General features: G+C 42.4%; 4 protein-coding genes across 6 annotated transcripts in view; all 4 read left to right on the top strand.

Annotated features, from left to right (window-relative positions):
- Window positions 1-306: 306 nt before the first annotated feature.
- On the top strand, window positions 307-2,960 carry LOC116383969 (ZP domain-containing protein-like). Its single transcript, XM_031848187.1, has 5 exons — window positions 307-580; window positions 683-1,083; window positions 1,362-1,461; window positions 2,275-2,482; window positions 2,584-2,960. The coding sequence occupies exons 1-5, from the start codon at window positions 428-430 to the stop codon at window positions 2,718-2,720; spliced, it is 999 nt and encodes a 332-aa protein (XP_031704047.1). The 5' UTR covers window positions 307-427; the 3' UTR covers window positions 2,721-2,960.
- Window positions 2,961-8,067: 5,107 nt separating this feature from the next.
- prc1b (protein regulator of cytokinesis 1b) lies at window positions 8,068-17,320 on the top strand. Of its 3 annotated transcripts, XM_031848184.1 has the most exons (15): window positions 8,068-8,184; window positions 8,403-8,535; window positions 10,110-10,232; window positions 10,457-10,690; window positions 11,674-11,844; window positions 12,359-12,508; window positions 12,597-12,744; window positions 12,839-12,975; window positions 13,781-13,876; window positions 13,972-14,118; window positions 14,201-14,311; window positions 14,390-14,503; window positions 15,322-15,501; window positions 15,615-15,649; window positions 16,841-17,320. In XM_031848184.1, exons 1-15 carry the CDS (start codon window positions 8,174-8,176, stop codon window positions 16,887-16,889), a joined length of 1,839 nt encoding a protein of 612 aa, XP_031704044.1. In that variant the 5' UTR covers window positions 8,068-8,173; the 3' UTR covers window positions 16,890-17,320. The 3 variants fall into 3 exon arrangements, with proteins under 3 accessions (XP_031704044.1, XP_031704046.1, XP_031704045.1); XM_031848186.1 differs by lacking the exon at window positions 15,615-15,649 and having other exon boundaries at window positions 15,322-15,424; XM_031848185.1 differs by lacking the exon at window positions 15,615-15,649.
- Window positions 17,321-19,420: 2,100 nt separating this feature from the next.
- ptpmt1 (protein tyrosine phosphatase mitochondrial 1) lies at window positions 19,421-22,156 on the top strand. The gene is made up of 4 exons (XM_031848705.1): window positions 19,421-19,588; window positions 20,155-20,235; window positions 20,808-20,999; window positions 21,477-22,156. The coding sequence occupies exons 1-4, from the start codon at window positions 19,442-19,444 to the stop codon at window positions 21,603-21,605; spliced, it is 549 nt and encodes a 182-aa protein (XP_031704565.1). The 5' UTR covers window positions 19,421-19,441; the 3' UTR covers window positions 21,606-22,156.
- A 665-nt stretch (window positions 22,157-22,821) lies between these two features.
- Window positions 22,822-24,573, top strand: part of ndufs3 (NADH:ubiquinone oxidoreductase core subunit S3) — a 3,832-nt gene continuing 2,080 nt past the window's right edge. The window contains exons 1-3 of the mRNA XM_031848634.1: window positions 22,822-22,900; window positions 23,294-23,359; window positions 23,903-24,000. Coding sequence (XP_031704494.1) covers window positions 22,846-22,900; window positions 23,294-23,359; window positions 23,903-24,000 — 219 coding nt within the window. The 5' untranslated portion in view covers window positions 22,822-22,845. The remainder of the gene's footprint in view (window positions 22,901-23,293; window positions 23,360-23,902; window positions 24,001-24,573) is intronic.

Raw genomic sequence — 24,573 nt, 5'->3', positions numbered from 1 at the left:
ATTCTGAGCCGTCATTGGATTCAAAACATTCTTGCTCTAGACAAAAATACCACGTTAACTGTTCATACCCAGTGAAACCAAACCAGCAGAACTGTAAAGAAACTTCACTTTCTTTTTGATGGAAACACAACCTAAAGGTGTCCTGTGGAGTTTATAGTATACGAACAAAAGCCATGTTTACATTCATTAGAACACATTGTGTGTATCGTGGCCTTGGGAGCCTTTCCTTCCTCAAACAAAGTATTTTAAATCATGAACTGTTCACATCAATGTTTACCAGCTCGCAGTCTTTGTCTGCTGGAACGTTGCTGAAGTTCTTGTTGGCATTACTGCCCCCTGTAAATAAGTACACCATTGGTATATAATGTGTATTTTCTAACACTCTCTTCTTCTAGTTGATTCCCATGTGATCTGCACCGAGTCCACGATGAGAGTAGAGGTTGAGAAATCTTCATTCCATGGACTCCATGAGGATCATTTGCGGCTCAACGACGGCGCCAACACCGCCTGCAGGCTGCACTCCAACAGCACTTACGTCTTCGCCGACATCCCCCTCAGCGGTTGTGGCACTGAGCTCGAGGTAACGCAGGCTTGTGTTACCGGCTGCTCTTCTCTCTCAGTCGTTGGTGTTGCCTTTATCTCGCAGTATGAGGACTGAATACATAACCTTTCTTCACTGCAGGAAGACGGGGATAACCTCAGGTTCAAGAATGAAATCACCACGTTTGACAACAGAACTGACGTGATCACCAGGAAACACCTGCTGGAGGTGCAGTTCTACTGCCAGTACCCCAAACGTGGAAACGCGACACTGGCCTTCACAGCACACAGGCCCATCGTCTCAGTGTGGGACAGGGGCTTCGGCAGGTTCACCTACCAGTTTGAGTTCTATGCTAACGACCAATACCAAGCCATGGTTGATCCAACTTCATACCCGGTGGTGTATGAAATAGGGAGCAGGGTCTACATGCAGATAGAGGCCACCTCCTCCGTCAACAACACCGTGCTGTTTGTGGAGTCCTGCAGAGCTTCACCATATGACAACCAGAACTCCCAGCAGACCTACTCCATCATTGAGAATGGGTAGGCATGGACACACCCCCTAGTGGCAATAGAGGGCATAACAGAGCATTTGTAAAGACTAGTTCTTTGATTGTTGCTTTAGAGGCTCTTCTGTGTAATGTCACCCTGTCAGGATGTAGAAGTCAATGCTTCACTCACTTCATCTTTTGTATAACCTATAGTACTTTTCTTATTGTGGGAATACCAATAGAACAATACCTCTGCCCCTATAGCAGCATCCACTGTAAGGCACAGAGTAACAAAGGCAACATATTTTTGTTGTGTTTTGCTCTGACTAGGTGTAAAGAGGACCCGACCGTTCAGATCCATTCCCCCTCCCACCCGAGACAATTCAGGTTCAGCATGAAGGCCTTCAAGTTCATCGGCATGTTTGATCAGGTAAAGAACGGAGCAGAGGACTGTTGATGTCTCTGGGAAATCTCTAAATGCTTCAACGAATAGGTCCAGTTCATGACGTCCTTTCATTTATCTGACTAGTTGTACTAAGCGGTAATCAATGCACACTTGGTGGACAGGTGCAGTCATGTGAACTTTATTAGAGGCACAGTGTTTCCGTCATGGATCTTCATCAGGTATAACACACAATGTGAAGCAACACATGTTTGTACTGAAGCCACAGGTCGTAACAACCAATCAGAGAGAAGCAAATCTCTGAAAACACCTGAGACGCTTATCACATCAATAATTGATCAAAAACAAAACATATTTGAACGTAATAATGTCAGACTTTGTAGAAAACTAAATAAAATAGACTTTTTTTCAATAAACATTAGTCGAGCAATTCAAGAAAAGCAATTTGTCAACAAAAACATGTAATTTTTGACATATTTTGTGAAACTCAATCTATGTTTCCCAACTCACCTTTTATAGAACAACATTGTATTTCATTTTAAATTCATTTTTGAATGTGGTTATTATGAACTTGACTGGTTGTTACAACCTGTGGCTTCACTTTGTGAATCTGATGTCTAACGATCATGACAGAAAAACTGCATCTCTAATAAACTCAGCGCTGATGAGGTTTTAAGAAATAAACTGGCACCACTTGACACGGATGGACTTGAGGACGAGGTGGACGTCACTGACTGTCGTGGAGATGCAAAGTGGAGCGGAGGTTTCAACTGGATCTGAGCACAGCTCTGCTGTCGGTCCGTCTGCTGGTGTGATGACAGCGTGTTCTGTTTCATTCAGGTGTACATCAGCTGCACAGTCCTGATGTGTGCAGCAGGGGAACCCAACACCAGGTCCTCTCAGGGATGCATCAGCTCCACAACGCCAGCCACTTGGCCTCAAAACCACCACCGCAGAAAGAGAGAGGTTGCCGTGGAGAGTGCCAGGCACTTCGTTTCCCAGGGTCCCCTGCGCTTAAAGAGATCAGCGGAGAGCAGCGAAAGCTCAGGTATGAAACCAGAGAAAGGTTATTTGTTACCAGCACACTTCACTTGTTTGAGCCACTTTGGACCAGATCAAGTTAAAACATGGTGCTTGTTGTCTCTCCAGCGCTCCACCTGAATCTGAACCTGGTGTTCATCGCTGGATGTCTTCTCGCAGCTGTTGGCATGATCAGTGCCGTGGTCCTGTACAAGGGCAGGATGTCAAAGGTCAAATACCAACCTTTGTCCACAGATGAACGTTAAGACAGCATGCAGAATACCAGTTCTGCATTAATTACATTTGACTACGTAAAGCTTTTGATTAGTTTTGCTGTCAGATATTGAGTGCTCGTGTATCTTCTGTGCCCATTTAAATGAATGAGCTTCATATTAAATCCTTTATACATGTCTACAGCTTATAGGTGGAAATACTTCAGCGAGGAAACATCTGTGCCCGTGCAAACAGGAAACCAGAACGTTTCAGTTCAGTAATCCAATCATAGCTTTACAAACGCTTCTATTGTTATGTATGACATAATTTAATTAATATGAATATGTGCCACCCTAATCATCATCATTGTGTCAAATGTTATCATCACATGTCAAAAGCCCTTTAGGGCTGGACCTTGTCATTTATGAAACATTTAATGGATCAATAAAAAGATATATTCTCATGCATATGTTTTTGTTTTAACTCATTTTTCTCTCTTACATACAAACACGCTTCTCCTTTTTCTTACTACAGAAATCTATCAAAAGTGGTAAATTAAGTCTGGAGCTCCGAACATGTAGCTCACTGATTAAAGTCATCAAACTTCTAATGTTTTGTCTGATCAGCACTCAAAAATCTAAAGATATTTACTTCACAAAAAATGTCACATTTGAGAATCCGGAACCAGAAAATGTTTTGTAGTTTTTGTAAAAAAAAAGACGTAAACAATGAAACGCTCATCAAAATACTGATTAAGTTTCTGTGAAACGACTGGAAATTTCAAGAATCACAAAAAATATTTTTTTTATTATAGATTTGGATATTTTACTAGCCCCCAAAAATATAATATAAATCTGTGACACTATAAAGTCATAAACTTTTATATGTTTAAGATCTAACTGGCTTACATTGTTTTGTGCTTACTGAAACAAATATTAGTTGATGGGTCCTTAATGAGTAAGAAGTCCACTAGACTAAAATGAATGAATACTTGGTAGTTATAAACAATTAACTCATTAAAGGGGAAAATAATGTTGATATATAGTATTTTTATAGCCATTTAACTAGAGGACGTGTTTGTCCTCAATGGTACCAAGAGGGAGGTTTTTTTCTCCCCCCCACCCCCACCCCACACACACACACACACACACACACACACACAAAGAAATGTAGTAAATGGAAACAAATTCATTTTGTGTCACATTATGTAAACAGACATTCAAAGGGTTAAAATCCCAAAAATAAATTCACTCTTGGTAGTTATGATCAGAACTGATGATGGTTGAAAGATTTAACTCAGTGAAAGTGAAGATAGTATTAATACATAATTGGTTTTTTTTAAAGTGAGGCTCAAAGGTAAATAAAGAATTCTAGTTCTCCGTCTCCGTGGTAATGCTGCTACATGTCATAGCAAGTTTGCAGTCCTTGTATCCATGGTGATGGAAGGTATGTGACATTTTTAAAAGGCACTGAATAGTTTATAAAGTGTTCGATAACACTATTCAGAAGATCTCCCGCTCAAAACCACAGTGTTTTAAAGACGATCGCCAAAATGACAACCGTTCCACAACAAGTTGAAGACGACCAAAGTCCTCGACAGAAAGTAAAGTCTGTGGCAGACACCGAAGTCTTCTTCGCACCACGATCTGTTCCAGACAGTTTAGCGTATAGAAGCAAGAAACAGAGAAACACGGCTGCCGATCCTCAGGACCGTCCAGGACCTCCCGCCAGAGTCTCGCCGAGTGTCCCGATGAAACCAGATCTTACTCGCGCTAAGGGCAAGATCATCAGTCTGACAAACCAGCTCAGAGACCTGGAGGAGAACAGGGCGCCCGATCCTCCAGGACCTCCCCCCAGAGTCCCGCCGAAAAACACGGCTGCTGATCCTCAGGAACGTCCAGGACCTCCCCCCAAAGTCCAGCCGCCTGTCCCGGTGAAAACGGATCTTACTCGTGGTAAGGGCAAGATCATCAACGATCAACGAGAGGATGTTCTTGGAGGACATCTGTCTCACAATGAAAAAGAAGATGAGAGGATTCTTCGGGGGGGAAAAAAAAAGATGGAGGACAGAGAAATGGAGTTAGCGAAGATAAAGATACAGATAAAGATAAGGTTGACGATGACGTGTGCTTTGGCATAAATGAGCACGTCCACTTCCAGCACTTTGGCATGGTCCTGCTCACGCTCCTCCAGGTGTGCACCGGGACAACGATCATGAAGGTATGCACACACTCATACATGCAGATACACACAAGGTCTACACACATATCATCACCTCAACACCGAGGAAGCACTGACGTCCAGAAATCCCTGGTCTATGGGACAGTACCAGACAATCACAAGCATTGGATGTGTTTTATCCCACTGATACCACGGCCACTTGCCAACTAAATGACATATTTAATCAAATTAAAATAAGATATTTCTTGAAGTTTGTTTGATACGTTAGTGATGTCCATCCTGAATTAAGAGAGGTAGGTTCTTATCAAAGTTTGTGTTGGATTATAATGAGTGTTATCTTGCTAATTTCGACTCATGGTATGAAAAGCTGCCACTGATAAGGTCCCACTATCTTTATATTTAAAAAAAGCCTTACTTTTTTAAAACCTTGCTTGGCTAACTAATCAAACTTGGTAAAATGAATTATATAGTGAAATGACTCAAAGTAGGTCTAAACTAGACCTTCACGTCAACAGAAGTTCACATCCCAGCATAACTAAGATGGGTTGGGAGCCCCCCAGGAAGCCTGACCACAATCAAATGAAATAAAATGAAATATCTTTATAAGAAATTAGCGCCATGCTACGTCATCAGAGTGAAATCTGACGGTCTGCCTCAGAGCTGTCCAGGTGTCTTCTGTGGAGTTGTTGAAAACAGTAGGAACAGGTTCAATTCAATTCAATTTATTTTTGTATAGCCCAAAATCACGAATCACAAATTTGCCTCAGAGGGCTTTACAATCTGTACACATCCTCTGTCCCAGGACCCTCACATCAGAACAGGAACAACTCCCCCAAAAAACCCTTTAACGGGAAGAAAAGAGGGAGAGACCTTAGGGAGAGCAACAGAGGAGGGACCCCTCTCCCAGGATGGACAGAAGTGCAACAGATGTGTACAGAATGAACAACATTTACAGAGTTACAACACATTCAGTGCACATGACAGAACCACGGCAGGAGGCAAGACCAGGGTCCAGGTATCACCAGGATCCACGGAAACCTGTGAGGAGAGAAAGCACAGAGACTCCGGTGAAGAAGCAAAGTTAGTAATGAGCATTAATGGTGATAAAAATAGTAATGTGAGTAATTATAAAAAAGATATTAACAGTGGGAGTCAGCAGGGCCATGGCAGGAGGAAGGTCCAGGGTCCAGTGGTCCAGGGTCCAGTCTACCATTGTGAGGAGATGTGTAAAACCACAGGATGTGGGCAAAGGTCCTATCAAGTCCACATTCACGTGATCGAACCTACTTTCTGGAACCGAGAACTGTGCTCAAGGAGTCTTTGTGTGAGGGTGCACCTTGGAGCGCTGGCACACCACAAGTCCCGGCACACCTCCGTACATCCTTTTCCAGCCCGTACCAGACGAACTTCGCTGCCACCAACTTCTGAGACGCCCTCTTGTCAGGGTGCAACAGCCCATGAATAGCGTTGAAGACCTGTTGTCTCCATTCGTCGGGAACAACCGGCCGTGGCTGGCCTGTGGAGACGTCACACAGGAGCGTAGCGCCAGTTTCGCCAAACGGGACCACCTCCAACTGCTGTCCCGTAACTGACTGTCCTCAATTCCTGCAAGACCGGGTCTGAAACTTGATCCCCAGCCATCTTGTTATTGTCCAATCCTAACTGGACAGCCCCGGTGATGGCCCTGGAGAGACTTTTCATTTAGTTTCACCAGGTTTTCGCTGAAAACCTGTGAAAACCTGTGAAAACCTGGTGAAAAACCTGTGAAAACCTGTGAAAACCTGTGAAAACCTGGTGAAATGAAATCAAAAGTCTCTCCCGTTTGGCGCTACGCTCCTGTGTGACGTCTCCACAGGCCAGCCACGGCCGGTTGTTCCCGACGAATGGAGACAACAGGTCTTCAACGCTATTCATGGGCTGTCGCACCCTGACAAGAGGGCGTCTCAGAAGTTGGTAGCAGCGAAGCTCGTCTGGTACGGGCTGGAAAAGGATGTACGGAGGTGTGCCGGGACTTGTGTGGTGTCATAGTTCTATTGAATCCTTGGAGTCTTTTGACAATATGGTACCTGTCCTTCGTCAGGTGGGCGGGGCCTATGGGGTCGTGGACGTTGAGGGGACTCCAGGATGTCTTCAACTGCTCCTTGAGGACAACCGGACCCTCACCATACAGGAGGACAAGTGGGGGCCAATGGAGGCTGTCATGAAGACTCCCCCTATCAGAGTCAGAGTAACGGTGGTTGGTGACTCCACTCAGACCAGAGAAGCCGTTGGAGAGGAGTGAAGTTAATCACTTTATTTTTCTACTTGTTGTATTTGATTAATGTTAATGATAAGGAATCGGGTCTGTATTATTCAAATGTTCAAATTTGAGAGGCTATTGTTATTTAATTATTTATAATGAGTTCATGTGTTTGTTTATTAGTTCTGTGTTCAATGCTTTATATATTGATTTATTATTGTCTGATTCCCTATATTTGTAAAGTGAGAATGAATGATTTTGTATATATATATATATATATATATATATATATATATATATATATATATCTACATTTGCTTTTATGCTCCATGCTCTTTTTCTAATGTTTGTGTGTAAAATGTTCCTGTTGCGTTTCTCTGGACACTGTGCTTGACCTTTTATTATTTTTTCTGCTGATAGCTGCTTTACTGATGCAATGAGCTCAAGGTATTTATATAAAAGTGTAAATTACAGTGTATCAGACAAGCTACATACATCATCCTCACTTAAGTATTTTACATAGTTTTGTCAATGTTTAGTTTTGTTTATTTTATTCAGTGTTGGTTAAAATTAGTGAAGAATAGAGCCACTGCCTGATGTTGTCGTGCCAGCTTTAACTGTTCCGCAGTGTGGTATAAGTACTTTTACTTTATCTGAATACTTTTTCCATCACTGGTCTTCTGTGAATTCTTCCAAGTCTAAAATTAACACCGCACCTCTGTTACATGAAGTGTCAAACTGTTGCTGAACATCACCACACCCTCAATGAAACTAGTGTGTTTGTTTTCTCTCTTCGGTTGTCCAGCGATGGGGGGTTCACTCGAAACGGTGAAACGCGCCCTTCGGCGGCCGACATTGATTTGACCCAACACGCGCTCCTGTGGAACTAGCCAATCAGAGAGCAGAACGCAACGGTACTCGCATTTTTAGCCAATCAGAGAGCAGAACGCCGTGGTACTCGTATTTTGAACTGCGTACAAACGGACAGAGAGAGAGAGAGAGAGGTGACGCTCCGCTCGTCTCTGTGGCAACTTTTAGTTTGTTTTAAACTCTTCACCGATAATCACAACAGAGTGGAATTCAACAATGAGAAAGAGGTGAGATTTTTATTGTTTATTAACCGTTAAATAAACTTGGATATTCAGTAAATGAGATAGCACGTAGCTAACTGTTGATCAAATTAGCTAGCTAGCATTAGCTAAAAACACTCCAACGTCTGTTAGCTTGATCAGATACGTGACTTCTGTGGTTTTCAAACGTCACTATTGGTGCCAATAGATGTATTGATCACCTGTCCTGCTGTCTGTTCCTATAGCGAGGTGCTCGCAGCAGAGGCCGTGTCGTGCCTGAATAAAGCACTGTGCCACCTGAAGGACATTTGGGAGGAGATCGGTATCCCCGAGGACCAGAGACTGCAGAGGACTAATGTCGTCAAGAACCACATTAAGGTGAGACCTCCAGTTAATGTCGTCAAGAACCACATTAAGGTGAGACCTCCAGTTAATATTGTCAAGAAACCTGGTGCTTTCTTAGGTCAGCAAATGTATCTGTGATCTGAGGGATTATAAACAGGTTTCGACAGAGGAGGGTGGGGAAGGGGTGAGTGAAACTAACCACACCATCGAGACATCTGGCCTATTAATCAAAGTAGAATCAGGTTTATTACCAGGTAGGTTTTCACATCCCAGGACTGTACCTCTGTGTTTTGGATGTGAGAAAATAAAAAGTCAAAGTCAAGAAACATAAATATAGGAAACATGGTGAAAAAAGCACATTATATCAGTTTTAAGATGAGAGCGGTACAGGTTTGTGCAGGAATCTGCTGAAGTTCACAGACAACTATCTAATATTGATATTCTGTTAATGAAATAATGGGACCAAGATATGAACTGATTGAGACATTTTACGGTGTATAAACATACTTGTAGTTTCAAGAAGGCTTCAAACATGCAGTTGTTGTTGTTGTTTTTTTTGCTGCCACATACATTGATACCAGAGTATCTAACATGCATTAATCACTCTCTACTTTTTACGACTGATTTATCTGAGATGTATCTTAGAAATGTCCAGAACAGTGACAGGCGTTCATCCGTCATGAAAAGAGCCCAATCGTCTGTCGACTGATGACATTAGTTTCAACATTCTGACAGTTTGTATTCTCTTTTGCTCCGTATTCTCCAACTGATGGGCGCTCATGTGATTCCTGCTGTCAGCAGAGGGCTAATGTCGGAGTAATGGCTCATGTATCACACAGATGTGTCATGTGTTATCGAACTACAAGTCGTGCATGCAGCTGTTCTATAGAGATAATAATGTGAGCCTAGTAATCGTTTTAGATATTGAATATCATAATGTGGCATAAGGGTTGGCTAATCCTGGTTTTAAAGGCTGCATTACAGTTTTAATTGTGTAAATATTTTGTAAAGGCACCAATAGTAAACCCTCCAAGATTGTCACAATATGGATGAACAGGTATTTGGTCAAATATTGTGATTTCCACCATAACGCCCAGCCCTAACTAGAGCCCCTTCAGGCTATTTCTATTTAAACTACTGCTGTTGCATTTGGAAGCCAGTGCTTCATATGATGATATCTAACTTTCTGTGCAAGATTTTCCTCTTTTAAAATTGACTAAAAAGTAATTTTTATTTGAGGCAGCCGTGTGAGAACAAGGAAGCTTCCAGTATACAACCTGGTGGAGATTAACAAATGTTATCATGTAATGCAACAATTAAAATGTCGTGTTTTCAACAGTTGAGTTGAAGTACGTTGTACTCTCATCTCCTGGATTGTTGGCAGACAGCAGTAGTGTGTCTAGATAAACTAGATCAGGTACAAATAAAGCTGGACCAGTATTACTGGATACAAAGTTAACTCCAAATACATGTTGGGACCGGAACGACATCACTTTAATTAATAGCTGTATCCATATCGGCCCTCAGTATCTGTTACTGGATTTCAATAGATCCACACATCTGTCTGCTGCACAATGCTGATTCATTTCACTGTCTTCACCTTCCAGAGTTTGCTGGATATGATGATCAGAGAGGAGGAGTCTCTGAAGACCAGACTCATAAGCAGCATCCAAAGCTGCAGGACCGAAATGGAGAAGCTCTACCTGGAACTCCAGCTGCCCGTGTTTGAGGTAACGACCACCAGCAGAGTCAATGCTGCTGAATCATGCAAATATTTCTATTGTTTTATTTTGTTATTTAAAAATGTTAACCTGCTTGCTCACTATGTTTTCATTTTGCATAACGTCAGTTAATATAAAACGCCTCTGTGATTGTAGTTATTAGTTGATGATAAACAGACTTTAGTGGCTTTAGAAACATCCTGAACTTGTCGTTCTCGTCTTCGTGCGTTCAGGAGGAGACTGGCATCAGCATGCTCCAGCAGGAGAGGAACATCCGTACCCAGGTGGAGGCTCTGATGACGGAGAAGGCTCAGCGGATGCAGCAGCTGAAGGCTCTGCTCGACCAGGACCAGGACCTCTGCGACATCCTGTGCTCCATGCCGTACGGCATCCTTCCTCAATCCGTCCCCACGCCGGAACAACTGGAGAGCTTCAGCCAGCACATCGCCAACCAGAACACGGAGAAGGTGAGAGCTCGCTTTGTTACGTCTACGTCTGGAGTTATTTTGACTGCATGAGGAGGAAAGTGTTTCTCCTAGAGAGCTACAGGTCTGACTGCAGGTGGTTTGTCTTTGCAGCGCAATAATCTTCTCTAGCTTCTTTTTCAGCAGCAGGAACTTTCACCAGGGAACCGTTTCAAGGAACTCATTCTGTTTTGACTGCAGGGACCGGGGTCTAGATTGAGTTCTAGGGGTCTTTTAGCCCCTAAAAAGACACTGGTCATGGGGCTTTCAGGGTGGGGTTTGCAGGGATGACCGTCCCCGATTGGTCAAACACACACAGCTTCATTCATAAAACAAGAAAGTCCTCTAGAATCGATTCAGGACGAGGGAAGAGCATTTCTGTTTGTTTGGTAACGTTAAAAAGTAAAGTTAGGCTTTGCTGTCGGCTTCCTGATTTAAAATAAAAGGCAGAGAACAAGAGCGGGAGACAGCGCGGTGGTGCTGTGAATAAGAGAAAACAGTAATATTGTTGGGCAGGAGCAGATGAAAGCCTCTTTTTGGCTGTTTATTAAATATATATGCGTCTCTACAATAAATTCAAACCCTCAACCCCGGGTTGAAAATGGAAAGAGGAGTGTGATTCTCTCTCTTCCTTGAGCTCTATTTTACCTGAAAAGAGATTTAAGGCTTTGAGATGATAGTTTATGTGTTTTTCTTGGTTTGATGTGTTTTCACATGAATCAAGACATTGAGAGGACATTTGAGAATTCATGTTTAAGGAAAACTGTCCTGAATCTGGGTGTCGATTTGATAACACACTCCCGAATGCTAGACACCTTTTCTTTTGACATTTTACAGTAAAGATGAGGTTGGTGGTGTTGTACAAGTACATGTCTGTCATATAACAACAAACAGCAGGTCACTACAACACCTACACAGACACGTTTGTCATTAACACTAATCTGATCTGTTCTTGACCAAATGGTGCGCCGCTCTCTTGGTTTCAGGCGAGGCGGTACGCCGAGTTCACGGACCTGAAGAGGCGGATCATCTTGTACATGGGAGAGCTGGACCACGTCCCCGAGACCAGCTTTGAGAAGGACGTGGTCTGTGAGGACGAGGACTCTTTCTGCCTCTCGATAGACAACATCACGTCACTCAAACTGCTTGTTTGTCAGGTAAGATAAGTGTTTCCCAGAGGATGGACTTGTAGCAGCGGTGGTGACTCTTTAGCACACTTTTCTTTTGTGGGCTCACAAAGTGCTTCCTGCCGGATGTTTCCTCACGTCTGCTTGAGGCCTAAGTACGAAGCTACAGTTCATCTGTTCACAGTAATGAGCAGGTTTAATGTCTAAGGAGTCTCAGCATTTAGGAAAATACACTTTTCTCAAACATTATAACTTGCATCACCACACTGTTAATATCCGTGTTCATTTACTTAAATGTAATGACATTTTGAATGCATTGATGACGTTTCTTTAAGGCAATCTTATCCAAGTAATATGTCACGTTAATATCTCTGAGGGAATCTCTCGGTTGGTCCCCGTTTCCCCTTCAGCGAGTTATAATCCTGATCGTTAGTTTCTGAGAAGATGAGTCGGAGCCCTCCTCCTCCTCTCTTCACCTCCACCCTCTCATGTTTGATGCGTTGATATAATAAGCGATCCAACGGTGTTCGTGTCGATCCTGCAGCTGGAGGAGCGCAAGGCGGAGAACGAGGCGACATGCGAGGCTCACCGGGAGAAGATCCAGCGGCTGTGGGGAAGACTGGACGTGCCTCAGGAGGAGAGAGAGGCCTTCAACGAACACATGGTCACATCTAGGAAGAGGAACCTGGAAGCGGTGAGAAGATTTGACTATTACTTCCTGGTTCCTAGTTTGTTCTTCTGTTCATTTTTTAAGTTTACACTTTTTATTTTTTCCTCTCAAGCTACAAGCAGAAGTTCAGCGTCTGGAGGAGCTCAAGCGGCTGAACATCCACAACGTGACGGACGCCATCCGCTCTGAGATCGCCGTGCTCTGGGAGAAGTGCTTCTTCAGCAGCGACCAGCGGCAGGCGTTCGCTCCATATTTTAGCGGTGGGTTGTTTAGTTTAATGTTGTCTTCATCAGAAAAATACTCGAGTTTAGAAAAGTGCTGAGACTTTAATTGAGTTTAAATTTTTTTTCATAGAGGAAGTTACTGAAGATCTGTTAAGTCTGCATGACGCTGAGATCCAGCGCTTGAAGCAGCATTATGAGGATCACGGGGAGCTTTATGACGGCGTTCACCAGTGGGAGGACAGCTGGAGACTCTTCCTGCAGCTGGAGGTGAGTACCATGTGACGGGGAACAGGAAACTAACACTCGCTGTGAGCAGAAACCAGAGGAGCAACAAAACTTCTCTAAGTCCCGCCCACAAACACAGACTGGCCAATCATAGCGTAGCATCGTCCAGCGACTGTTCGTCTCCACAGACGCGTCGATGGCTTCAGATGTTCTTCATGTTCAGGCTGGTTTAGTGGATTTGGAGTTCGTGGAGCTAACATTAGCAGAGTATGTTAGCACGTCATTAACTAGCGTTAGCACGTCTATGAAGTTGCACTGAATGTATTTTAATGATGGTGACAGTATAGAGCAGAAGACTCCCGCTCACTGTCTTCTTCACTTCATTCAGAGATATTTAGTCAGTGTTTTGGTACATCGAGCTCGGTATTCTCCTACGCACCTCTCGACCTACTGGTGTGCTAAAGTTCCCTCTTTTTAATGATTAACAGTGAATAAAGAGGACCAGTGGTGGGTGTTCTTTAGTTTCATTGTCTTCTGTCTGGATCTCCAGGTGACGTGTTGGTTCACTTTTACACTTCAGCTTCTATCTTTAAACTTGTTTTCTCTGATGAATCAGTTTGACATCCTGGAGTTATCCTTCAAACACAAGTTCTGAATCCATGGCTCTAGATTGAAAGCCTGATATAATATAAAACATGACTCTTTGCTGTAATAGCTGTGGGAAAAACATTGTGGTTTCAATAAGTCCTTCAGGTTCTGAGTGTCTGTATTTGAGCTACACACTTTAGTATATTATAGTTATTTTAGGAGCTGAGGTGGAACTTTCTCTTTCATTTTTCTCTCACAGAAGAAAGCCACAGATCCAACAAGATTCACCAACAGAGGAGGGAATCTCCTCAAAGAGGAGAAAGAGAGGTCTGAGCTGCACAAGAGCCTGCCCAAGGTAAGCTGTGAGGGCCGCCTCTCATTCTAAACTCACTTCTCTTTTGAGCATTCAACACTAACTCATGCGTTTGTTTTTTGTTGTTGTTTTTTTAGCTTGAAAGGAAATTAAAAGCCCAGATCGATGCGTGGGAAAGCGAACAGGATCGTGAGTTTCTAGTCAACGGGCAGAAGTTTCTGCAGTATGTGGAGGAACAGTGGGAGCTGCACCGAGTAGAGAAGGAGATGGAGAAACAAGAGAGGGTAAACAAGCTGCCGCGGTGTTTTTATGGGCTCGTGTAGCCCGGATGTGTTGCTCACTCTTCTCGCTACAAACTCTTCACAGCATCTCAAGAAGAGCAAGCAGACCGAAGAGGATATGCTGTACGGGACGGCGGTACGGACCCCCACCAAACGCAGGCTGCTCGGCACTCAAACCCCAATTAAATCACGAAAGGTAGCAAAACAATTTCACTTTTATACTTTCTTGCAAATGTGGCCTCTTTAACCCGCTCCCCTCCGCCTCCCTCCTCAGTTTAATGCGACCTCCAGCATTTCCAGCGGCACCTCTAACAGCACCAGCCGCTCCGTCTACGGCGGAACCCTCTGCCGCTCGCCTGCGCCCCGCCCGCCTCTGTCCGCTAACAAGGTTGGTTTCATTTTCAAGAAGACTAAGGGCCCGCTCACACGTTGCGTCTCGCTTTCATCCTTTTATCCGAGGTTTAGCCGGTATTGAGCAACCACAACCTGAGCCTCACTGGCTAAACTAAAGAAAGTCAAAACGAGGATAAGTTCATTTTGAATTTAATCTGGAACTCTTTCTGCACGTCTACATTGACAACAATGGAAATGAGGATGCAAAAATACCGGCATGTCACCATTCCCGTTCCTCAAAGTCAACGGTGATGTCATTTAAGTGGCAATCTTAAGGATTTTAATTTACATAAACATCTGTTAAGTCGCTATCTATCGCTGAAGGAGGTCACACAACAGTGATTGAGCCATAAGGCAACAGATCTACACACACAATTCAGAAAAATATCATGTTGGTCTGGAATTCTTGACAAAGCCCAAACCTCCAGCCTGAGCACACTTCCATTGTTTCAGGACTGAAATCGAAAGGATCGACACTTTCAAGGTCTCGTTTTGTCCCAAACTGTTTAATATGGTACAAAACATTTGAGAGGCTGAAAACTGCACTTTCTGCCATATTTACACTGAAAAATAACTTTAAGAGTTAAGCAAAGGGTTGGCAAGTATTTCTCTTCTGGAAGAACCAGCTTATTATAATATTCGGCTCCATTTGTTGGTGCTTTGGATTGTACATAACCTCAGCTGAAGTGTTTCTGTTGTCTTGATTGTGAACTAGTATTTCCTTGCGCTGCGCTCACTCTGATTCATCATTTCACTGTAAAATGTCACCGCTGTGTCGTTAAAGAGGATAGTTGGTCTGACGTGTCCCTCCAGGCTCCGGCATCGTGGACGCCGGGTGGCGGTAAACCCCCCAACCCTCGGCTGCAGGGCTGCAACAAGGAGAACGAGGCCCAGCTGAAGGGGAGCCCTCTGAGCGGTGCGTTGCTGACCCCTGCTAGTCCACAGCCTAACTTCAGCATAGCCTCTGTTGCCAGCACATATTCCCAGTTTGTGGTAATTTACTCTTTTGTCTCTACTCTATTTTCTCCGCTTCCTTTTTCCTCATTTCTGTGCAACAACACATTTAAGCGTGTCGTGAATGCTGATGGTGTAAATTTATGTTTTAGAGGGACTTGGGCGACACTGAACCTGTTCAGTCAAGGTGTGTTTGGAATCCTAAAACTGTGTAACTCTCTCATTGCAGTAACCACACGCCTCTAACTAAAGGCAACATTACCCTTAAAGAGCAACTTAACCTGCTGCTTTAGCTTTAACGTGCACAGTCGGCGTTCAGACCAACATCAGCCCCACCTTAGAAAGCATGCAGTGGGATGTCCAGTTTGTCCAGTTTGAGTCACAGATCGAAGAATTTGAGGAACGCCAAAACACCCAAAAGCGGGAAACTTCTCAGGGTGGCAATAATATAAACTTTTACATATAACTTTATTTATATATCGCCTTTAAAAACAGACAACATGGCCTTCTGAAGCTATGTTCAGGATCATTAATTAAGGTTCAAATTGTAGTTTATGTTTGAGAGTATTTTGATTATATTGTGAACATCACACGGTAGCAGATGCAGGTTTAAAGTGTGTGAAACTCTGTATTATGTACGTTACATTATGTAAATATTAGTCTGCTGGCTGGTTACATGTTGGTGTATGAAGAGATCCCCGTCTGTGGTACCAGATGGACGAGGACCTCCAGTGGGAAGCCTGCTGGGGCTCACGTCGGTCTGAACGCAGCCTGTTTATCCACAACCTCTGACATCTTTCTGTCTCTCTTCACCTGACTTTTCACTTCTCACTCGTCTGTTATGCATGGACCTCTAGTAGCCAGAGTCATTCAACAGCCAAATTCATCGTAGAAGAGACGGAGAGAGAGAAATGTCTTAGTCCTGATCCTCTGTCTGACCTTTTCTGAGTAAACGAGACCATCGGAGAGAAGATGGTCTATTTCTATATAGTTATTGTTGAAGCTCGACATCTGGTGCTCAGAAACACTACCACCATCGTCCACAGGGAGCGCCAAAATCACCACAACATGAAGTTCCCTGTTGTAGCTTTTAGTAAGGGCCAATTCAAATGTAGGAACTCCTATTTAAAGGGACGGTAGCTCCATAACAACACTTCTCAAAATAGCTTGATGCAAATAACGTGATGTTACTTATTAGTGTTTAACTAAAAGGGTGGATTTCTGCAGTTAAAAGCTCTTGTGGATCAGAGTTCACACTAACGGCCTTCACACTAGCGGCTGTTTGTTGAAGGCACGTTTGCTTCCTCCTGTCTCGTCTTCCTCCCGTCGTCACATTACGTTTTGAGGATTCAACAAGTCTGCTTCTCTGTCTCCACAGCGAGATCTGTCCAAGGCCTCTAACGCCAAGATCCAGCACGACATCCTGAACTCCACCACCTCTGACCTCTGACCTCTCCGCTCTGAGGGTATCGCAGCGTGTTCCTCTCAAAGAAGTTCTGATCTCCTCTGAAACGGATCAGCGCATCTCACTGCCATACGCTTCTATAAGTACATGAAGGTGTATATATATATAAAGTGTTAAGTCAGTGGTCTATCACTGTCTGTAACAGGAAGAGAAACGTCTGTCATAAATTAACTAACACTACTTTGACTCACTAAACTTCGCCAGTTATCGAGATGTAATGCATGCTTGTATTTTGTACCGCACATTTTTTATTTTTTTTTGCATAAAAAAACGAAAGAAATTTTAGCTTTCTGATGTTGTGCAATTCGGGGTTACAGGCCTAATGTATTATATATATACTTTGCACTTTTTTTAGAAAAAAATATATATTTGCAGTGCATCGTGAAATGTTACACACACACACACACACACACACACACTGTTCCATCCAAATGTGTTTGTATACTTGTGTGTATCTGTGTACATCTTTCTGTGTCCGCTGTGCTTCATAGTAACTCCTGTTTGACAAAGATGTTAGTTGTTTAAACTGGACTTAAGACTGTTATGAAAGTACGCTGTATATTGCTGTTTGAATATAGTTAAATCGCATGGATTCAATACACTAGGGTGGCTGATTTGGAAAAGCTTCTCGGATACAATAAATGTATTTTCACTTGGAAAGTATGGAGTCGTATTTTTTTATGATGAATAATTTTCCTTTATAAAAAATATATACATACATACAGTATCTTTATATTAGCCTCAATGTTTTACCACAAAAATATTAGCAAATACAGTGAAATGTAAAGACATGCAAAATGAGACCAATTGAAACTCATCCAGAGTTCTACAGACATGAAAAACCTGCAAAGTTCCAGGTTTGTAGGATGTTTTGGAAAATGTCACAAATACCTGTTTAATAAAATATGTGGTTTAGTTAAGCTCGACTAAGAGAAATCATTATACATTCCCACACAAGTCTCACCAAGTCTACTCTAAATTGTGTTTTTAGGATTTTTATGAAATTTAAATTTATTAGACGAGGTAAGCATAAATAGATTTCTTCTCCCTTTCTCTCTGTGTGTGTGTGTGTGTGTGTGTGTGTGTGTGTGTGTGTGTGTGTGTGTGCGTGTGTGTGCGTGCGTGTGTGTGCGTGCATAGGTTCTTAATGTTAAGCCTTCTGGAAGACTCCAGACAGCTTTATCAGGTTGAGTTCCCAGACAGTCTTAGTTTGTCATTAACTTTATTTGAGATATACTTGGGTGAACTTTGACATGGATTTTCTATTAGAGATTAAATACTTTATTTTGCACATATTTCTGGCTCATCCGAGGCAAAGAAATCATCGTCAAAACGTGGGAGATGGCAAATTCTTCCACCTCTGTGTCGGCAGATTGAAGGTCTGAAAGGTTTCACCATTGACTTGTGATCAGCCTCGTCTGCAAACTAAATACTAACTTATCGGTGAGCTGCGCATATTTAATGCTATTTCCAAATTATAGGAATCAACATTTTACCACTTTAACAGACTTCAAACTCAGTGATCAGGAAGATAACACAGAATTAAAGGTGAGCTGATTTGAGGTCGGTTCACATGACATAGGACCGGATGTTAACATTTAGGTTTGCTTCTCTGATGTCATCGTTTTTGTGATATGTATGAACCAAACTTGCCATAAGAAATATTGTCATCTATGTCTAAGTTAAAAGGGATTCTTAACTAAAGGGTCAACAGAATATTTTGTGCATAACCAAAATGGAAATTTGGGGATGTTTTATTACCAAAACTGGGCGAAGAACCTAAGTACAAAAGTCAAAAGCTACATGAGCTCATTTTTTAACAGTAGGGTCCAGAAAAACGTCTTTTCATTGATTTCTATTACTTTGGTGGTTTGTACGGTTGTCTTTCTTCGTGTTTTTTAAATGTTTCTCTGTTTTTCCTTTTTTTTTCTTCCTCCTGTAGACATGTCATGTAACTTGTGATTTGAAAAATGCATCTAGTATCTTTTCACTTTCTATTTAGTTATCTAAATAAAGTTTGTTTGCTGGCAATTCGTTTTTTATGGTCGATGTCACATTAAAAGGTAATGTTAAAATGTTAATTTACTGTACAGGACAGCAGGATTAATACACTTTGCAGATGGGAAGTAGCCATGCCAAATCTGTTCCAGATCATCTTCTCTATCTTTATTTTTGTATTGTTTTATTTTTTATTTTTTATTGTTTTGCTTGTTTTTGAACAGTGGTCCTTAAAATAAATTGTTATACGAATACAAATAATTAAATACAACTTGCAAAACTGTCTCAAACTATCACAAAGAATCATATTTGTGAAGGTCACGGATGATTTTATTCTGAAGGATTCACACCGGAAGCCGTGCTGTTACCGGAGCAGCCTTCCGTAAAGGAAGAAGACGTAACGTAACTACCCAACATTTAAACCGTCAGGTCAGACTAGCGTGAGTCACTGTGCGTATTAACCAAGAGCCGGCCGACTTTAAAAGCTAATTTGTTAACATAATTAGTGGTTCAGTCATGTCCGGAGCGTTAGCACGGCTGCTCTTCTACCCGACGTTAGCCTACAATGTTGTCATGGAGAAGGTGACGTCGAGACGCTGGTTCGATCGCGTGGACGAGACGGTCCTCCTCGGAGCGCTTCCGTTCAGGTCCGACACCAAACAGGTGTGACTCAATGACGCTTTAATAACTAATAGTACTAGTAAAACAGGTGTGACTCAATGACGCTTTAATAACTAATAGTACTAGTAAAACAGGTGTGACTTAATGACGCTTTAATAACTAATAGTACTAGTACCACACTGTGAAGATAATACTCCACTTCAAGTAAAAGTCCTGCATTCAAAACTTAAAAATAGTTAAGATAGATAGACAGGTAGATACTTAGATAGGTAGACGGATAGATCGACAGATAGATAAATAAATAAATACATAAAACATTTTCTGTTGTAATTTAAATGAATTCATCTGAAAACAGACTCCTGGTATTGTGCCACAGACCCCACTTTAAGAAACACTAGTTTAATCGACATCAATGCGTCATATTCTATCAGATCATATGTTTGTAGCGTCTGTTCTGTGAGAACCACCAAATAACTAATTCAGCAATTCTCCACATGATTGTTACTACCTGAGTATTTCAAAATGGACTCTGTAGCTAAAGTTTCATTGTTTCAGAGTCCTGATGGTTGTTGTTGTTGTTGTTGTTGTTGTTGTTGTTGTTGTTGCAGCTGGTAGAAACAGAAAACATTCGAGGAGTCATCACCATGAACGAGGAGTATGAGACCAAATATTTCTGCAACTCAGCTGAGGTGAGTTCACTTCACAACATTCAGGTGAACATTTGGGAAGTTTAAGAGAAGATTAAAATCAGCAACAAGATGTTATGACTGCAAGCTGAATTATAACAGTTTGGATCACGTACAAGTCAAGAAATCAGACAGTTTGAAAGTGTACATTTTACAGTTTTTCTTTGTGTTTTGTGATACTCCTCAAGATATTTTTATTCCTGTCAGATGATGATAATCAGCTGAACTACTGGTGATTACTTTATACCTGAAACAAATAGACAAGTAATCGATTAGTCAGTCAAATGGAAGTTAATCTGCAACCATTTTATAATACATTGGGTAATCACAATCTTGGGCTCTGGTGAATTCTTACATATATTTCACTATTCCTTTTGACAGATTATTTGATAATGAACATAGTCGTTAGGTGCAGCTTTAGGTTGCTGCAGGTCAGTCAGACCCCATGTCCTCATGATAAACATAATTCTGCACAGAGAGAGACCAGCGGCCACAGGCTGACGTCTAACAGCGTCACCACAGCTTGAGGTTTTATGAATGACGGGTTGACTTGATTTGTTTGATGCTGGCTGCAGGAGTGGCGGGCTGCAGGCGTGGAGCAGCTGAGGTTGAGCACAGTTGACTTAACCGGCGTCCCCAGCCTGGAGAACCTGTGCCGAGGCGTGGAGTTCGCCCTGCAGCACCGCGAGCAAGGCAGCAGCGTGTACGTTCACTGCAAGGCCGGACGCTCCCGCAGCGCCACGATGGCTGCCGCGTACCTCATTCGGGTCAGTACTGCACAACAACTCGGTGGCTGAACGATGATGCATCGTTACACAGAATGAAGAGGACTGCGGGTTTAATCCACAAGCAGCAATGTATGCAGGCAATCTTCAGTTAAACTCAAAAACAAGCAGCAATGTATGCAGGCAATCTTCAGTTAAACTCAAAAACAAGCAGCAATGTATGAGACTATCGACTCGAAGTTGCTGTGGTAGACGTTTCAGACAATCTTCCCAAAAAACAACATGTCCGCAGCGGCCGCGTGGCGGTGACGTACTCAGCAGAGTGTGTACTGGTCAATGAATACGGTACCAACATACAGATGATTGTGACGTATTCAAGTCATTGATCTACTCTACTGATTCTGTGGAACTCGGTCCTGACTGAGTGAATATATATATATATATATATATATATATATATATATATATAGTAAGTATGTGGATTTTGACTGTTTCTGCACTTTTTTCCTCTGCTGACAGTTACACTGCTGGACTCCAGAGGAAGCGTGTCAGAAGCTGGCGTCTGTCCGACCGCACATCCTGGTGCGCGCCGCTCAGCTGGAGATGCTCAGTAAATACTACGAGCAGGTGTGCCAACAGTCCAGCTGAGAGATCAGGACGGGGGGGTCCTACTGCTGCTGTGAGACTGGACTCATACAGAGCCTTGTATCAGAATGTTTACCCAAGGAAGACAATGCCAAACTAAGCTTTTTAAATATAATTCTCCCCAGTTTTTACTGGAAAATTCCGTTTTAGTAGTTGTTGTTTTTCTTTTTACAACCCTGAATACAAAGAAACTTTCCTATGACTCCCTGACCAGCTGGTTTCTTGCTTGTGGCTTAAAGGTTTAAAATAAATGTACATAAAAACAACTTTTCAAATATCTGAACAGACCAATCATCCCGTTTCAGCCGGAACATACTGTAACATTGAAATTCTGTTTGTTTGTGACTGTAATAATAAAAACGCTCCACTTTAAATCCAGTTGTTGTCTGCTTGTTGCTTTTGGACGCCAGTGATGAGGACGTTTTATTACTGCGTTCACAGGAAAATGCTCTATTTCATTGTCATATTTTCATGTTACGTGTGTGTGTTGTGTGTGTAACATGATAACATTTAAACATCTACTGACTGTTTCATGATTTCATCCATTCATATGAGCTAAAGCTGAAAAAAAACAAAGTACATCTACTCAACAGCTGTACTTGAGTGAAGTTATCCTTGAGTATAGTATTGTAATATTTGTCAATATTTCCGATGGGAATGCTATGTTATCTGATGTGTTATTGTTTTGTTCATTTTTTTGGCTACATGAATTATGTTCATAAGATTGTTGAGTAAAATTCTTGTTTCTTCACAATTTAAACATTTTAGGAACTCATTGTTGTGGCTCAAGGTGGGGCGGCGCCCTAGCGTCCTCTATCGACCAGCCGCCATTGCTGCTGGGCCCGCTGTAAGGAAAGGAGGCCCGGGAGAACCTGAACCAGGACTGCGAGGGGCAGATCCTGCTGCAGTAAAAGAGGTTTTCTAAAGGGAGTCTGGCGCTCAGAAACACTACCACTTCTGTCCACATGGTTCGCCAAAATCACTACAAAACAATTGAGTTCCTTTTCGCAGCTTTAAGTAACATAAATGTGTTATATTATTTTGTATAATTTTATCGTATTGTTCTGATGCCTTAGATAGAGTATTTATTTCCATATAATACCGATTAAAATCAGGGAAATTGAGACGAATACTGAGCTCAGCGGCTTTCATTGCACTCCTCCTCCGGCCCGCCAGGGGGCGACAGCCCGCCAAACAGTCTAAACGTCTTCTACCCGAAGAAGAAAGCGGTTGTGGAACAAACATGGCGGCGTCCCTAGTACGGTTCGTCCGTGGAGGTTTCGGAAGGAGTTATAACCGTAAGCTGACCATAAACCTGTTTTATTTTATACTTGCTGATTGCTGAAGTGATGCATATAATTCATGCGTGTCGTTTGTTGGTGCTGAAAACAACGCAGTGTTATTTTTTACCCGTTAAAATGTGTCAGGTTTGACCTTCGAGCTAGCTAATGCTAACGTTAGCATGCGCTGAGGACAGTTCATGTTGTATTTATGTAACAGTTTAGACATAATTAACGCTCGTGCAGGAGTTTTAAAAGTAGATTTATGAGTTGTTTGCTTCTTATTATTGTCGTGTTGCTGACATCACTCCAGCTCCTCCACAGCTCTGTAGATGATGTCATCAGTGGCGTGTTTATACTATTTTATTATTTTATTTATTGACTCCTTCCTCCATGTTTTATGTTCCCCAGTTGCAAGAAGTTCATGTCTCCTCCAGCAGCAGAACAGACTGCAGAGCTCCACCACCGAAACCAGTCGTAAGTACATATCAACTAACTAACTGATGCTGCAGGAGACCAGTGGTGGAAGAAGTACTTAGATCTTTTAGGAAAAGTACAAAGGTACTAGCATCAAGTACTCATTGGGCAGACTGGCCCATTTCAGAATCGTATGTTTATTATGTTATTGTGTCGTAATTATTGATCACTTTAACCCTCATCCCACCAACGTCATTACAAGGACCCCAACAACAAACTACTGCAAGAAACAACCATCATGGCTCAACTTATTTATTTGCAAAGCATTATTAATTATGTAAACTAAAATACACGATGAAAACTGTGTCCGTCTCCTTTAAAATGACCATCGTGATAGTATGTGATACCAGAGTTACTCAATAACAGAGCAGATGAGTCTTTACAAGCACCGCCAATGGTTTTAAATGGAGTGCACTTCCTGTCTCCTAAGTGAGCGTGATCATGACGTGGTTTTGTTTTAATGATGTGTTTGCTAGCGCAGGAGAGTGCAGTGATGACTTGTCCAGTCCTCCCTAACCTCTGTCTCCTCTGTCCTCCATGCAGCCACCGTCAGGCCCAAGGATGCCGTCACTCACAGCCAGCTGGCAGCCTTTGGGGAGTACGTGGCTGAGATGATGCCCAAATATATCCAGCAGGTCCAGGTCAGTTCATACGAGGATCAGAGCTCACAGTCCTCCTGTGCTACTCGGTGCTTGAAAGACCAAAGGGCGGGGCTTACTGTGATTGACAGGTCGCTGTCACTACCAGAGCTGTATACGGTGTCTCTACATCACTCATCTGCATTCCTTCAGAACAAAATTAAAACGGCGACGAGAAGAAGTCGTCCGTCCGATTCAAATACAGGAAAAAAATCCTCCTTCATCTGCTTCGTATGTGTTGACATGAAGAGTGGCCACATGGACCAGATTTTGTTTTGTTGCGAGCGGACAATCGGGACACATTTAATTGGAAAATAGGCTTTTAGCTTTTGTGTGTTATACGGCACCCCGAGATAAAAATTAGCTCAACTTAATGAACGCTGCAGCATCATGTGACGAGGAACAACCAATCACAGCCGGCAGATATCTTCTCTTTGTTCCGTAAATATATGGAGGACAAGTTAATCAACTATTAGAATCACTATATTTATCACTTTATATTTTAGAAACATGCAGATGGCTTACTGTGTGTGTGTGTGTGTGTGTGTGTGTGTGTGTGTGTGTGTGTGTGTGTGT

This window comes from Anarrhichthys ocellatus, unplaced genomic scaffold, assembly GCF_004355925.1.
Source record: "Anarrhichthys ocellatus isolate YVR2014 unplaced genomic scaffold, GSC_Weel_1.0 scaffold8, whole genome shotgun sequence".
Taxonomy (NCBI): Eukaryota; Metazoa; Chordata; class Actinopteri; order Perciformes; family Anarhichadidae; genus Anarrhichthys; species Anarrhichthys ocellatus.
Note: the sequence above shows the minus strand (reverse complement) of the source record. Positions and strands in the feature narration are given on the sequence as shown.

Excerpts from the sequence above, each read along its gene's own strand:
- LOC116383969 (XM_031848187.1), top strand. The coding sequence starts at position 428 with ATGAGAGTAGAGGTTGAGAAATCTTCATTCCATGGACTCCATGAGGAT. Across the intron at positions 1,084-1,361 it reads TACTCCATCATTGAGAATGG|GTGTAAAGAGGACCCGACCG; the intron begins GTAGGCATGGAC and ends TGCTCTGACTAG. Across the intron at positions 2,483-2,583 it reads GGAGAGCAGCGAAAGCTCAG|CGCTCCACCTGAATCTGAAC; the intron begins GTATGAAACCAG and ends TTGTCTCTCCAG.
- prc1b (XM_031848184.1), top strand. Across the intron at positions 12,509-12,596 it reads GGAAGAGGAACCTGGAAGCG|CTACAAGCAGAAGTTCAGCG; the intron begins GTGAGAAGATTT and ends TTTCCTCTCAAG. Across the intron at positions 15,650-16,840 it reads ACTGAACCTGTTCAGTCAAG|CGAGATCTGTCCAAGGCCTC; the intron begins GTGTGTTTGGAA and ends CTGTCTCCACAG.
- ptpmt1 (XM_031848705.1), top strand. The coding sequence starts at position 19,442 with ATGTCCGGAGCGTTAGCACGGCTGCTCTTCTACCCGACGTTAGCCTAC. Across the intron at positions 20,236-20,807 it reads ATTTCTGCAACTCAGCTGAG|GAGTGGCGGGCTGCAGGCGT; the intron begins GTGAGTTCACTT and ends TGCTGGCTGCAG. Across the intron at positions 21,000-21,476 it reads CTGCCGCGTACCTCATTCGG|TTACACTGCTGGACTCCAGA; the intron begins GTCAGTACTGCA and ends CTCTGCTGACAG.